General features: G+C 41.8%; 1 protein-coding gene across 6 annotated transcripts in view; it reads left to right on the forward strand.

Moving 5' to 3' along the window:
- The window catches only part of tenm4 (teneurin transmembrane protein 4), a 114,046-nt gene that overhangs the window by 44,394 nt on the left and 53,109 nt on the right, over positions 1–16,543 (forward strand). For 3 of the 6 annotated variants that reach the window (XM_071917532.2, XM_071917533.2, XM_071917535.2), the window contains 6 exons: positions 2,042–2,206; positions 4,489–4,703; positions 5,958–6,168; positions 10,364–10,465; positions 11,324–11,518; positions 13,197–13,397. In XM_071917532.2, the coding sequence (XP_071773633.1) occupies positions 2,042–2,206; positions 4,489–4,703; positions 5,958–6,168; positions 10,364–10,465; positions 11,324–11,518; positions 13,197–13,397 (1,089 nt within the window). Of the gene's footprint in view, positions 1–2,041; positions 2,211–2,581; positions 2,585–4,488; positions 4,704–5,957; positions 6,169–10,363; positions 10,466–11,323; positions 11,519–13,196; positions 13,398–16,543 lie in introns of all 6 variants that reach the window. The other 3 variants (XM_071917537.2, XM_071917538.2, XM_071917536.2) reach the window with 2 other exon arrangements.

Raw genomic sequence — 16,543 nt, forward strand, 5'->3', positions numbered from 1 at the left:
AAGGTATCGAATGAAGTACTCTATTGGTATCGGTATCACTTTAAGGGTACTGGTATTGGTACTGGTATCGTAATTTTTTAAACGATACCCAGCCCTAATCCAAACCAACTACAAGAAACGACCCCAAAACTGAAGGTTTTATGGATGTTGACATCTGATAGCCAGCAATTATTCATGGTTGGAAAGCCTGGCATAACAAAATTACTATTTTACTATTTCTTCATTTGTTGTTAACTGGTATGGACACCAGAGGAGGTAAATTACGGCAAAGAGCGCAGACAAGTTCATCATGCTTAGCTAAAGTTACAGGGACTGGAGTCAGATTTATTTTGACTCCACCTGAACCCCAACCCCCAAAAATATCTTTAACATCCTTGGGATGACAGGTTACTAACACTCTGTCTAATAAAGCTACTACTAATAATAAGCTACTTGTGGGTCCATGTGACTTTTGTTCACAAATCCTGGTTCACTTGTAATTGGGCAGTGTAAACCTAAATGAACCAAATACAAAAATGCAACAAACTATAGTTATGGATCAAAGAAAATGAACTGTAGGTGAGATCACACTCAAAATTAATGTACCAAAACTGAAATCATGTTACTTCTAAAAGGCTGTTTAATGATCAAACTAAGTATATAGACAGTAAGGGAAATGTAAAGATATCCCAGTGCCACACTATAGATGACTTCTACAAATTACGGATTTATTCTTGTATTGACCAAAAACAATAGCTACACAGTGATAAACAGTTTCATTTCATTGGTGTCATAATTAGATAGCTAGTTCTGTAAGTCCCACTAACAAACCAGTTCTGCCTCTGATCCCAATACAGGTTTTTTGAGCAGTCACTAGAAGGCTTACTGGTAACTTGAAGCAGTTTATGTTCGCATAGAGGAAAAAAAATGAAAACACTTTTTAAGAAAGCGACAGTTAGAGGAACAGAGGAAATCTAAGTCCCAGCTTCAGTCTTTTAAAACTGTCGGATAATTTCACACTTTATAATTGAATTGCTTGGTTATTTATTTGAGGAGCTTAGGAGAACCAACAAACCAATAAAATAGCTATATTGCGTTTCTGGGCCTTTTCTGCTGACTGTTGAGTTCCAAGGTGGCTTTTGCCTTGCTAAGCTCGTCTTGTCCATTCTCTTATTGGTGATCTGTCATGGTCAGCCCCTCCTCCTCTGTCCTGCACTCCATTGCTATTGTTCCAAAGGACATTCCTTTTGTCGACCTTGTAAAATATCACTGTGTTTCCTCCGTGGTGTTCACATTCAAACACCCCTGTTGTCTCCCTGCTGACCCGGTTGTTTCCTTGTGTCCCCCAGTTTTGCAGGGGAATTAGTAAGGTAATGGGGATGAGAAAAATGGCAGTGCACTGGGGACGGTCCGTTCCTGGGTTGGTGTGGTGAGACAGATGCTGTCCCCTGGGGTCAGGATCGCATTCATCTCCTGATCTTACTGCTCAGCACTTTTTAAAAAAACGCCATTAACCATTAAACCCATGTATTGTTCTATGTCCTTCCTTATTTTGCCATCTCGCAGCTGTCACCTTAAGAGCAACCAATAAACATTTTAATAACAAAGCACTGTGGAGCTCCTCTGGGCTTTTGGGACAGATACTTATATTGAATATTCATTAGAAAATACGCATTGTAACGTCATCTTAAAGTAATAATATGCAACTTTTTTGTATAAATTCTCCTTTCACCATGCAGTAGTGATTCAACCTATACCCAGTTCATGAACGCTTTTGCATTTGCTGTCCTAAACACCCATGAGGTGGTCTGTCTTTCCTGGCAAAAAATCTTCTGCTGCACAGGAGGTGATGAGCTTTATATTTATGGAAGCAGCAACAGCGGTTTGTTTGGAATAAATATAAGAAGGTAGAATAAATAGAAGAAGCCGCAGTCTACGTTGAGTGTCTTTATTATTATTACTACAGTATGTTAGGCCAGTGCCTACATTGACTGCAAAACACCTAAACAATAAAAAGGTGTCGCCAAAATCTTGACATTGTCTTGTTTTGGTCCTCTTGCAGCCATGCACCTTTTTGGATTAAACTGGCACCTGCAGCCCATGCAGAGACAGATGTACCAGCTGTCAGAAGACAATACCAGTGGCCTACCTTTCCCTACTGACCTGAGCTTGCCACCGCTAGGTAACACGGGCTTGGAGATACCTGACCGGAGGGGAAAAGATGACAGTAAGTAACATTTGTGTACATAGTCTATGTAGGTCTGTAGTGTCTTTCTCTTTTTTGTTGGTTCTGTGATGGTGTGCCCTTTTGTGTTAAGGCAGAGAGAGCCAGAGCACAAGTATTTTAATACACATGACAATAAAGTTGAAAGTTGAAGTTGATTTAAAAAGGTCAATGTATTTTAATAAATGAATGAAATAACTTTTTCCATAGAAATCTGTATTTTACTAACTTAAATGCTGCTGGAATTTGTCAGAATGATTTGAATGACTCAGTCGATTCTATTGTTGCACCCATATCAGAAAAAAAAACAACATTGCACAAGGAAAAAGTTTTTCCAATCTTCCAAGTTTACAGATGACATTTTAAAGCTCAAGCGAGTTCGTTATTACTTTGTCATCCAGTTTCACATTGTGCCCAATGGTCTCCATGGTATGCAAACAGATCTGCATTGTAATCCTATGAAAGTTGCTGTAAGTGGGAAAGTGTTATTTGTTCCTGGAGGGAGAAAATGGGACAGCTTTAGGGACTGAGTATCCAGGGGCTGGACGGGGATTAGCCACTCTGTCCCCTTCAGAACGGATGTGATCCTTTCATCTCCTAGCCTGGGCTGCCTTTCCTGGCAGCCAAAGAAAGCATGTGCTCACCCCACGGTACCAACTGCTCAACTCGAGGAAAGTTTGCTCTGTTCCATTCTTGAACAAATGGGCCAGATTTAACCATGTGATTTGCCAGTGGCAGACTACAATAGGTGGAAGATCGGGTCATTACCATATAGATGAATCCAGGAGTTGTCTTTTTCATTTACCAGACGGCAGAAAGTGTGTTTAGCTAGCAACGGGTGCGACTACAGCTGAGCTTAGACCCTGCCTGGCAGCTGTTGCCGAAAGGAAATCAATAGCCATAGCTTTCGAAATAAGTCTCATTCTGCGGCGCTGTCACCAGAAACACTGATGATCAATTTAATGTTTTATCAAGGTGATGCAGATGTGCATAGTGCTGAAATCCACTGTCGTTCTCTCCTCCTCAGTCGTGTCTTGCCTGGTGTTTACCATGGAAATTTCCATCGAAACATCATGTAGTAGTTTAGTTTGCAGAACAACAACCATTTATTTAACCATGAGGCCCATTATCACTGGTCTCGGCTTATGATTTATTTAAACAGGCTGATGAGTACACCATTAATGTGCTGCATAAATACACACACCCCAACATGTGGAATATGAGTCTGTGTGTTGTAGCATTATGTAAAGCCCAGATCTGGGAGACGGGGAGCATGTCCTGTCTTCTCTGATAAAACCCATTGCCACTGATGGACTTTTGAGGAGATTGCCATCTGCCATGCCACGTGCAACCCAACGCCGTGTCTGCCACCAAATCCTGGGGGTTCTGTTGTATGGACGTCTGCTTTAGTAGACATCACTGCTGAAATTGGCCCATCTACATGGGCAAGCAGATGTTGCCATTTCCACCGAGTCCAATGTAAGGTGTATTATGGAGCATATGGACATTTTTTCGGTAGTGGATGTGCTAGTACCTGTGTGGGTGGGCTCGCACATCTCCCCATTACAATTACACACAGAGTGGAGAGTAATTAAGTATTTTTACTTGATTCTTTTTACTTCTATTATTGTAATTAAATACAGTTTCGAAGGACTGGTATTTTACTCAGGTTTTTCCATATCATTTCCTTATCATATGTCCTATTTTTTTACATCTTTTAGATTTAAAAAGAGAAATTTAGAGAACCTGCCATAACTAGTTACTCGGATGGAAACGTTCGAGCATATGAAACGTGATCAGTTTATAAAAAGTGATGAACTTTACATCTTTGAATCAGCCACCTCATCAAAGTGAGCATAGTTAGACCATCAGCCCCTTTAGCTTAACCATTCGAGGTCAAAGCTTTGACGAATGAATGCTTCCCAGTATTGCAATACCAAGGCATAGTTAAGAGCTATTTAACAGCATTCAATAGCAAACAGTTAAGTACTTTCACGTAAGTAGAATTCTGAATTGAGGATTTTTTTTTTAACCAGACTACTACTCTATTTCTATGTATTTCTATGTTTGTACTTGTCCTCCACTGGAATTAGGTCTGGTGGAGTCTTGCTAGCAACGGTCAGAGCGGTCATTTTTTTTATTTTTTCCCCTGGCTGTCAGTGACGTGATTGAATATCTGTGATATGGTCAGACTATCATGCTTCAGTAGACTGACTCCCTCTGCCCTCCACATGCAGGATTAATGGTGTGATCTTTTTGACCAATTTACTTTGTGTGCAATGCAGGCAAATTGGACAGCTTGTTCCCAGATGACAGCTTCATAGACATGGGGGAGATTGACGTGGGCCGCAAGGTCGCCCAGCAGATTCCTCCTGGTATCTTCTGGAGGTCCCAGGTGTTCATTGATCATCCCATGTACCTGAAGTTTAACGTGTCCCTCAGCAAAGATGCCTTAGTGGGAATCTACGGAAGGAGAGGCCTACCTCCATCTCACACGCAGGTGGGTGATGCTCGAAAGTCGCTGATGCTCGCTGAGCCCGTGCCAGTAGATGTGATGCCATATCCATGCTATTGCGCTTATTAGTTTCGTGAAAGGATAGTGTGTGTAATACAAATGTTTGTTTGGGTTCTAATGTTGGCATAATTTCTTGTTTTCGTGAACAGCTCATTTATCTGTGTTACCATAATGTTGTTTATACATCTTGCTAACGAGGAGAGTAAATTGTAAATGCGATGCTATGTGAAATAGTTTTGCAAACATGTCTGCTCAGTGTAAGGATTCAGCCTCTTTTCCATTCTTCTTCTGCCACCGAGTATAAATTGGGGTATGGTTTAAAAAATGTATCTAACTATGTTGGGGCTTACCGTGAATACAAACTATTTCATAAATCTCTCCATTGTGTTATGAATCGCTTTCTTTGTTGCTCAAAGGATTTATGGCAAATTCCTTTGAGGTTGTTTGTTCGAAGTTCAATATCATCAATGAATCACCCGGGAGATACAGGGCTCAGGGGGCAAGAGAGGGAGATTTTTCTTTACACTAATTTCCCATCTATGTGCAGCACAGAATCAGATATATCATGTTATTAATCATATCTGACTGTGCATGGATATGGTCCACAGAGTTTAGATTTCTGCTATAAATGTAACCATGGCTCAACAAATTGTTCAAAGTGTGGAGTTCTGTGTGCATAGTTTGCATGGTTTCTATTAATGTCCAGTGTGATTTATTTTTCAATCAAAAGATTACATTTGTCTCTTTTCCCCTATTTTTACTCCAAAGCAAATAATCCAAAGCAGAGTTTTTGTGCTGTGACTGATTACACACAGAGTGGCAGATGAGTCAAGATTCCCTGCCTTATGTAGATGAAAATGAAAGGCTGTCTCATTGGTATTCATTGAGTCAGTACTGATACGAGGCAAATCGGTGCAGATGTTATTTGGTAAACACTAACTTTTAATTTGTTTTTTTTTATTTTGTGTTTTTTTTCTTCCCGGCTTCCTTTTTTCACTTTAATAGTTTGAAATGAGTCTTTCATATATGATATTTGGACTATGAAATTATCACATACCCATCCACCCACTATGTGCCAAGACTTACTCAGGCTCCTCTGGAATGATGAGTTATTCATGCAGACCAAATGATGCTCTGCTATAAAGAGGGCTGAAAGCACTCAAGTCTCATGTGTCACTCTAATGGCGTGTCTGCGGTCCGTCCATCGCTCTGTCTCACTTTCTGTTTGTCTGTCTCCAGTTTGACTTTGTGGAGCTGCTGGATGGGCGCAGGCTGCTGGCCCAGGACATCCACGGTCTGGAGGGGCCTGTGGCTATGCAGCGCAGCCTGGTACCCATCACCACCCACGACACGGGCTTCATCCAGTACATGGACTCTGGCATCTGGCACCTGGCCGTCTACAACGATGGGAAAGAAACCGAAACAGTCTCCTTCCTCACCACCGCCATAGGTGAGCGCCCTGGGCATGACCCACTACTGAAACCTGTAATAGCAATCCACATAATCCCTATAATACCAACCAGCAGCACTCCACAGCAAACAGCCCAGACTCGGGGCATGAGTCAGAGACAGTTTTTTGTCAGATTTCAATAGCCAAGGAAAGTGCAGGTTAATCAAGGTGAAGTTGAATTTTACAAAAATCAGGACATCAGTGCTATCCCGCCATGCCCCTGAGTAGGGCATTGAGAGATCATAATATACTCATTAGCCTGAGTGTCTTCTGAGCGAATTAGGGGTCCGGCTTCTGGGAACCATTTGCATACAATTCAAAGTATGATTGTACCCTCCTGCTAGTGCCATTTTTGATCATGATTTGGTCCAATTTCCATCTACTTTCCATATATCAAAGTGAGGAAGATATTTCTCTCCTTTGACTAGCTCTGTGTGGCACACCGCTCTATTTCAGACATACGTCCTTCTTTGTGGAGGTGATTTCATTTTGTACACTCCTCTTTGTTCTCCCTAAAGCGGCTTTGATTAGCACTGCTGTATCAAGCAAGGTGTGAGAGGGCCTGAGGTGTCGACTTTCACAGGGATGGCAGCTGGGAGCTGTTCTCACATGCTCTTTAATTAAAAGCTCCTGGGCCAGAGTCCATCTGTGACAGGGGCTGTGCCAGGCAGCAGATCGATGGGAAGCTGTCCTCAACGCCAATGTAACACCGACTGGAGACAGGCAAGAGATGCACTATGCCCCCCCTGCTGTGCCAACAACAGCTATAATTCAATACTTAATATATGATATGACACGAGAAAGGGGAGACAGGGCAGCGTGTTTACTCTTGCTTACTTCTTCTTGATTGGGCGTGCATGAAGGCCTCCTGTGGGTTTGTATCGGATAAAACACAACTGGATGGGGTATTCTGTGCCGGGGATGGGGATGGGGATGGGGTGGGGCAGAGTTAGTCAGTGCTAGATTTCTGCCTCTGTTCATTTGTATCGGAGCTGATCTGCTCAGAGGAGCTCAGAGGGAGGCAGAGGAGCCCTTTCTAAAATGGGTCGCCGGTTAAGTGCCCTTCAGCAGAAATTGAATCTCACCAACTGCCTGAATTGTATTGAGCCATGGAGGAATGGAGTTGACCTTCAAATAGTGCAGCCCAGGTATAGAAATATATGTGAACAATATCCATTTAGAACAGGCGCACAGAGAGCCACCGCCAGCATTGTTTATAGGAGGATAACAAAATTATTCTTGTGTTTCTGACAGTGTCTGACAGTGAAAAGAAATGTCTTCTTTTACCATCAATGAGGCATCTTGTACTCTTCACATGAAAATGTGAAGGGAAGTGTGTCTAATGAATACAGGAAAGTGTGTTTAATGAAAGGTTTGTTCATTGCACTTTCATTGCCACGCCGTTATTCATCTGGGGGAATGGAGCGTCCCTTCTCTCTTTAATCTGGGCTGCTCCTCATTACTTGGCTGAGGCTCTATGGCAATGTGAAATGTGTCCTACTGAATGTTCTGTACCACAGCCCTCTGGAGCATGCAGCCATTTGTCCCTGCTGCCTGGTGCCAGACATGCCTCATCCCAGACACAGCCTCCTATACTGGGGAGCAAAGCAAAGGAAAGCAAAGACCCCGTGCCAATGTCTTACTCTATATCCTGCTGATCAGAGGCTCTCTCTGTACACGGCCGCCCATCACTCAAAGATCCTGAGCATCCTCTGAGAGCATAGCAAGGCGCTGATTAAACCTGCCTACTGCACGGTACTCTGTCCTACTGGAGAGACTCACACAATAGTTAGCTCCCCTGATATGAAGGGTAATGAATTTCAATGAAGCTCTGCTTGAATTCATGATTTATGCGTTGGCCTATGTCAAGTGTGTGGCTAAGAGATATTCATGGCCTCCCCTCCGTCCTCTCAGAGGAAACACAAGCAATAGACATGGCGAGCGCGTAGTCTACTAAACTGTGTCAGCATCTGGAATGAGAGCACTGCAGTTCAGGATTAGTCATTGAATCATATTGGATTTGATGGTTTGTTGTTCACAATAGTAAAACAAGAAATACGTAACAGATAACCTGAATCTTAGCCACATTAATGTAAGAAAACCTGGCCAGCTTAATGTGCCGATGGATTGCAGTTAAAGGTGGATCTTTAAATGTCTGCTTCATGAACAGAAAATTACAACCCCACCAGTCTGGGATTTTTTTTTTTTTTTTGTCCCTTTATACATGAGCTGTAAGATTCACGCCAGGAGTCATTCCTGCATAATTGTACTTCTGGGAGGAATTTCAAATGGCAAGTCTCTCTCCCTCCCCACTCACACACCACACCTCATTCTCCTGCCCACCACCCCACACACCCACACACACACACACACACACACACACACACTGCTGGCTTCACTAGCTTTGAGCAACAAGCCCAGGCTTTAGATGTAGTCAGATGTTCTTGTTGAAAGCCATCAAAACTCCACCAAAATGCTGATTGCCTCCACCATGCTGGGGGATAGTGCCCCCTGCATCCCCTCACTGTCCCAACATGGCAAAGGCAAGACTGCAGCCCAGAAAACATCAGCAACATTTCTCTGCTCATCCCCTACTCCTTTCCTTTTTTTTTTCACTCTATCTCTCGTTCCCTTCCTCTCACTCCTTTTCTCCCTGATCCCTGATTCACTGGTTGTTCTCTCTCTCTCTCTCTCTCTCTCTCTCTCTCTCTCTCTCTCTCCCTCCCTCCTTTTGCTCTCTCTCTTGTTGCATTGCATCCTCGGTGATGATTGACTCTCCAGAGTAAAAGGAAGCTGAATCCATGGCTCACATTTCTAGCCCTTTGTGGAGCACAAGAGATTCTTTGTTCTGTAAGTTTTGCCTCAGAGCTTCTGCTGCCTGAAGGCAACGGACAAGATTGAATATTTTTCAGCACCATTTCGGGTTTAATTCACTGAGCATCATGTTTCGGATTCCTTCTGCTGTGAAGAGCCTGGGAGATCTCTGGTCACCCTTGTTTCACATAAAAACAAGAGTGCTACATGGGACATGCTAGTAGAGAGAGAATTAGAGAATTATTCTGCCAATTTATTTAATTTGAAAATGAAAGGGAATGAAATGAAAAGGAAATGAAAAGGAAATGATGGATAATGTAGACATTAGCTGTTTGTTTTAGTGTTTGCATCAGAGAATACTAAAACATTAAAGCAAGGTTTGTTTGCAAGGTTTTTAATCTTTTGCAAGGTTTGCAATACAAACACTACAAGCTCCTCTTTTTTTGCTGCAACAAATGGAAATTAACAAAATCCAAAAATGTCATGTAATATACGACTGCATGCTGCAGGCAATTTTGCTAGTAGCATACAATTGTTGAGATGGATGGACAAAGTATGAACACTACTATATATAGTCTATCTGCTCTACTCTAGTTGTTTCTGCAAATATATGAAGCAGACTGAAGAACAGGCCATAGAACATAAAATATGATACTGTAACGTTAACCATGGCAGTTGTGAAATGCAGGTGCCAGTGTTGCTGACGCTTCAAATCTCCCGCTTGCAGTGCGCCATAAAAGCATCAAATTAGGTTTGTCAAATGATGCAGGTCACTTATCGCATCCAGTGCATTCAGGTCTGAACAGAATGTATTTGCTTTGCAAGTTAATAATAATAATAAGTATATATATGTACAGTATATATACTTATTATTTATTATTACATTATACACTTTTCTAAAAACAATTTACAAAGTGCTTTACAGAGACCATCGTAATAACAAGACAGTGCAGTGGTAATAAAACGACAGTAAATGAAAACAATAAGAACAGTACTGTACGAACAGTAAAAGAAGAAAATTAAATACATAAATAAAATCAAGCAAAGGCATGTTTATAGAGATTGTTTTTTTTTTTAGAGGACTTAAAAGTGCTAAGTCATTCTAAACTTTGGGGGCCCTCACTGCAAATGCCCAGTGTGGTAGAAGCCCACATCAGAGCTTGTTCAGTCTTTCAGTGAACTCTCTCATCTCATCTGGCTGAAATACATTAGTAACACTCAAAAATGTTTTGCAGTGAAATTAAAATGTTGACAGGATTGAAGCCTGTGCTTGTCAGTGTCATTAGCATAGGGATGATAATCAACACAGAGAAAATGAGTGGGAGGAAAATTGTTTTCCAAAACACGTTACTCAGAAAAGCTCCTGATTGCTCTCTTCCAGATTCGATTGATGACTGTCCCAGTAACTGCTTTGGGAATGGTGATTGTGTGGCTGGAACATGCCACTGCTTTTTAGGATTCAGAGGACCGGACTGTGGGCGAGGTGAGTCACTCCCTCAGTCATAATGTCTGTCTTTATTGGTCTCCATCATTCACACACATAAACACACAATGTAATTATGGGGCGTTTGAGGGTGCTGACATGCGAACAAAATATATTCATTGCATGGACGAAAGGAACAATGTTATTTGCAGCTTAAAATTACTTTTAATTGCATACTGTATATCTTTCAACACACTTCATATCTTTCTCATTTAATTTGGCAATTTCACTCCAACTCATTTTCACTCTCTCTTTATTTGCACCTCTGTTGCTCTCTAAATCTGGCATTGTGTTACGCATAAAAGAAGCAGTTGAATTTCCTTCTTCATAACTCTTGAGTATCTGCACAAAAAATGGGTTCTACAAAGCTTCAGATTTAGGGTTTGTATTCACAATTTTTTTCATTATTGGAACCAAGACTGCATTCTTTTTTCCGAGTTAAAATAACAGAAAAACAACTTACGGCAATGTGTTATAATGTTAGTCGTCTGTTTTGGCTTCATCTTCACAAGTACAGCCATCTGTTATCCTTGTGTTGATGGGTACTACATTTCACTCTTTTTATTTGTCTCTTTTTATAATTTGGCTATTAATTTCAACAGTCATACTATATTGTGTGGATATTAGATATTTACTGTTTGGTTTGTTACAATCTGGGTCACATCTGAGGACAGATTAAGTCCATTCAAAAATGCATTGAATGCCAAGGTGCAGTAGTTTGCGTTACAGCGGTAAGGAAACTTGTTAGCATTTTGGTCAGAACCTCATTGTCCGACGTTTCAGCACACACACTATTCTTCGAAGCAACCGTTAGTGGGGCCCATTCAAATGGATGTATGCTGTCTGCTCTTTTCAAAGCCGCCTGTCCAGTGCTGTGCAGCGGGAATGGTCAATACCTTAAAGGTCGCTGCATGTGTCACAGCGGCTGGAAGGGCTCCGAATGTGACGTTCCCACCAACCAGTGCATCGACATCACATGCAGCAGCCATGGGACCTGCATCGTGGGAACCTGCATCTGCAACCCCGGCTACAAGGGGGAAAACTGCGAAGAAGGTGATCTCACAGATTCAACAAGTCATCATAATGTTCCCTGAACTTGGCCAAAATTACTACATAACATGGTTCTCCATAAAATGACTGTGCACATTAACGTCCATAATCTACATCTCAATGCTTGAAGTGTTTTGATTTTTCCAGAGAATACTCAGAATGAAAATGGCTATTACATGGTATGGCTTATTTAACAATTTCCATCTAGTTGTAACGATGGGCCATTTGGAATGCATCCTCTACGAAGGATAATCATGACAAGATTTTTTGGACTCTCACCCAAAAGTAGGCTATCTAACCCTTCACAGCATTAGATTACTCTTTTCTTCTATATACATCGTGGATGTATGGCATTTAATCAAAACAATCCATTTATTGTCTGAAATTCAGAGGAAAAGTCTGATGTTAATCCATTAAGAGCCACACAATCGCAATGTTGGATAAGGCCTGACCAGATAAGATTGAAGGAGCCATTGTGTTTGTCAGCTCTTGAAGGCTCTCATTTCAAGATGAAAAATGGACCCTGGGATTTGATAAATGGGGCTTTGTGACATCCATAGGCCCCCTTTCTATTTTGGGTGGAGTGCTAGCCATAAGGAGTGGAGGGGAATGTGGACGAGGGCCCTTTAACATTTTTACCTTTCTTCCGGGCGACCTTCAGCCACAATGATTAATTGCCAGGAGAGAGGTTCTTGTCAGTTAGCCTCTGATCTTTGTGCCTTGTGCCCAAACCATCTGCTAAGAGGCGAGAGATCCTGTTTGTCTTACTATAACGGCCTTTATACCCATTTATGTCATGGTAAAGGGGAGCTGCCATGGCGCGGCCTGCTGCTCTCAGTGGCCAGACATTGCTCCTGCCTGGCGCCCATTTGCCATCTGTGTGTATCGTGCAGGTATTGTTTGAGTAGAAAGAACAGTTATTATCATTATTGTATGCTCCCCGAACTCTTGTCCCCCACAGAGTGAGCGCTCATTTAACAACATGTCAAGGGAAGGGATCCTACAGAAGCAGGCATTAATTTAATATTTGCATATAAATTGAGCTGATACAGTGTTAATTGCAAAATATAGATACAGAGAGAAGCCAATGGCAAGGCTCCCTTAGTCACAGTGATCTTCTAACAGGCTGTAAACAAGAGTAAAGCATGCTCTCTTACTTAGGAAGTCTAGCTGTTGCCCCCAGGCTTTTCCTCACTACACCCCACTTTCTCTTTTACATTCTGTCAAGGTGGGTTTTGGTTAGTCTACCTTTCAACTGCACGCCGTCATGGTTTTCAATTGAGAGAAACATGCTCCTTTTAAGGCGTCTTTCCTCTTTGGGAGGATTTTTCATTATGAGATGATGGGAAAGCGCCAGCAGGAGTGTGGACTGTACCTGCAGGTTGGTGCAGTCGGCCCCACTGTGAAAGTATCCATTTAATTTGCTTGTTTGTAAATCTCGTCTTTGGCTTTGGAGACAGCGGGCCTCCTCGCATATCAGCTTGTGTCTGTCTGCTCTGTGCGGGTGTACGTGTGCTTAGCCAATTGCGACTGCAGCGGAGCTTAGACCCACTGCGGAGTCACCATTCTACTCGGGCGCCAATAGAGATGCCGGGTTGCTCCAGCAGGGGAGCCGTGCCTCTGAAAGGGAGAAACAGCAGGTGACTGTTTGCCTGTTGCTGTCTCTTTGGAACCTTTTCAGTGGACTGCCTGGACCCAACGTGCTCGGGCCGAGGGGTGTGTGTCCGGGGAGAGTGCCACTGCTTCGTGGGCTGGGGGGGCCCGGGCTGCGAGAGCCCCAGGGCCTCCTGCATGGACCAGTGCTCTGGACATGGGGCTTTCCTGGCAGACGCTGGAACCTGCAGCTGTGATCCCAGCTGGACCGGCCATGACTGCTCTACAGGTGAGTGCTTCATTCAGATGAGAGTCGTAGCATTCCTCTTCACACACCACTGCTGTTTTAGCCCTGATTACCAAGTAGTGGAAAGACAAGTCATTGACAGCAAATATTACACGGGATTAAATCATCAGGTAATACTGCTACTCAGTGGTTCTCATAGTGGATTCTGAGCACCACTTTAGTGAGGTGGTCCTCATTAAAATTGAGAATAGTTCAATTCTTAATGTAAGCATCCCAATTATAAACAGATATTTTGTTTTACAAGTATATTAGAATTCCACCAATATTGGTCTTCGAAGGCTGATACCAATATCAATATTTTGTGCCGATATTCAGTCTCTTTAAATTGGACCTTTTCATGCTAAAAAATATAAGTAGCCAGTGTTTCCCCCAGAATTTTATTCATGGCAGGTTGGAAAAACCTCTGAAACAGCATTTAAACCATCATGTGACATTAAAATTATCCATTGAAACCCAGACAAATTATATTCTTAAACTTAAAGCAGGGTAACCCATCATACGTATTAAACTCAAGGATACTTTAGGCTTTAAATGAAGAATTAATTAAACATAATTGAACAATAAAACAAACAGATAAAATGTGCAAAGAAAATATATCATTGCAGGTTTTATACACCTATGTAGCTGTGGTCAGGGAGGAACCTCCATCATATCGACGGTGCACAACCATTAGTCGATATTTAAAGAAGCCAATTTGGCAATCTGATATATCGTTCTAGCCCCATACCATATTACCAAGGTTGAAGTCCCCAGCCAAATGCATATACTGTATATTTGGGATAAAGATGTTTGACACCTGCCTGTAGTTAAACACTCCCCCATTATGTACAGACGTAACGTTCTCTTCAGACCTAAACTACTGAAAAATGGGTATCACAATCAACAAATATCATAATTTCTTAACTTTGGATATTGGCAACTGTAGCATAATACCTCACAATCAACAATAAACAGACTCTTGTTCAAGTCATGCGATAACATTGACTTCTCTGTCAGTTCATCTCTGATATCCGGCTCGCTTTTTTTATACAGAATTTATCTCGCTGCTTGATTCAATATAACTTCGGTAATTGCTAGGCTCCTCACAGAAATAAACATTTGTGATTATGTTAAAAGAAAATGCCTCACATAAAAGCCCCAATTACTCACATCAATGATCAGTTGGAGGTCCACAGCTAGCAATCAAAGCCTGGCTGATTTTGCTCTAAATTTATTTCCTTTACGAATGGCTTCATCCTAAACCTCAACATGGTTAGCTGGCAGCCACAGAAAAGGAGGAAACAAGCATAGTAGGGATCTTGTCAGAGGCATGATCTAATGCAAGTTAATGCTCTTTCTCGAGTTCTGGCTTTCCTCACATTGACTCAAGGCTCAGAGCTGATGGTGGGGTTTTTTTCTGCTCCGGAGGATTGTTCCCACTGTGTTCACTTTGTCCGTAGGGAATGTTCTCCCTAGGTAGTCAAGACTAGACTGAGCATAAGATATAGTTTTACAGCTAGAGTATATCGTCTCCAGGCGCTAAGGATGAAAAAAAACACTGCGCAATATGGATTCAGCTTTGACTCTAGCTCACCTGCTCACATTTACCAAAAAAAAAACTTTTACCGAAATGCCTAACTGAACTCACTGGTAGATTGTTAAAGAGCTGTAAAATATGGCAACGCTGAATTCCACATTTTGGAAGTGTGCCTCTCTTCCCACGCGTTATAAATGGAAGTCGCCATGTGCTTTTAGCATGACTTATGCCGGCGTGCACATGGGAGCGTGTCAAAGTCAGTCACTGGTTGATGTGCTTGCACTATGCAAAAAGCACTCGGAGTTTTCCCTCATGTTTGCTTTCCAATTTTAACAAAGTCCATCGGGAGCCCGTAAAAAGTCAGCCAAAAGTTCCAGTATGCAGCACTGTTTACCCTAAAGACATTCACAGTTTGGCATACACATGAAGAGAAGATTTTCTTGATTGAAGAGAGCTCTGATGTATCAATTATCAGCACATCAGCTCTATCTTTGGTGATGCTGATATAGTTGCCGCATTTCCTTTAGACAGCATAATTTGTATTCACACAAAATATTTCTGAAATTAGATTTTTAGTCGAGCAGTCACAGAATTCCTTTATATTCCAAGCAGACACACTGACCTATTAGGTAATCCCAGAGATTTTGAGGGAAATGGGCAGTTAGTCTGAGCTTGCCTCGCATAGAAGGAGTTCTATAAATGATGATGAGTTGGCTCTTTATCCTCCTTTATCCTGTTCATTGTAGAGCTTTCTGTGGTCTAATACGACACTACAATCTATGGTGGGATATTACAGCTGGCACCCCGTAACCTTGCAGACTAGGAGGAAAAAAAGATGAAACGCTTTCAATATGTCTTTCTTTCACTATTCTGTAAACCCCCTCCCCCAAATTTTTAAGTCACTAACTCATTTTCTCAGGTGGTTTTGCCACAGCGTGACCTGTGTGCACAGTTGGTAGTAACGCTGTTACTACCCGTAAAGCAATGCCTGAGGTTTTATTTGCTCTTATATGTGTGTTTTTATGCCACTTTTGCCATTCTCCCACCCGGAGGAAAGTTTGTTTACACGGTCCTTTAGTGCAAATGGTAACGGCCATCATGGGGATGGGAGTATTTCTCACTGTGGGCTCCTCTGGCCACGGGTAATGAGGGTTTGCCTGCAGGCTGTAATTGCATCTTTATCACGTTAAAGGTTTCTCCTCTGTTCCAAGTAAACAGTTGTCTCCCAGTCAGTTTGAGTGCATTTCCTGTGAACAGTGTGTGTTGCAATAATAATGCTAACTGTGTAAGTAAGTAGGTGGGTCAGATTTTATATTATTAATTTTTTTTAGCATATTTGCTAATGAGATGACTTTCAAGATTTATGTTCATTAGCAGCATTTCTTTTACTCTATGTATTAACAGATTATTTTCAGGTTCACGTTTATATTTTACATAATAGAATAGCCATTTAATTTTGCTGACATATTTAACAGTGCTAATGTTGTTTTTAGAAAGCATAGTGCACATTATTCCAAAATAAATTGTTCCTTGTGATCAGCAGCTGATCACATGAGTTGCAGACTTCATATCACTGAATCCTTCCTGAACAGTTTTATGTTTGCGTGCTTAG

Source organism: Centroberyx gerrardi, chromosome 6 (assembly GCF_048128805.1).
Source record: "Centroberyx gerrardi isolate f3 chromosome 6, fCenGer3.hap1.cur.20231027, whole genome shotgun sequence".
Lineage (NCBI taxonomy): Eukaryota > Metazoa > Chordata > Actinopteri > Beryciformes > Berycidae > Centroberyx > Centroberyx gerrardi.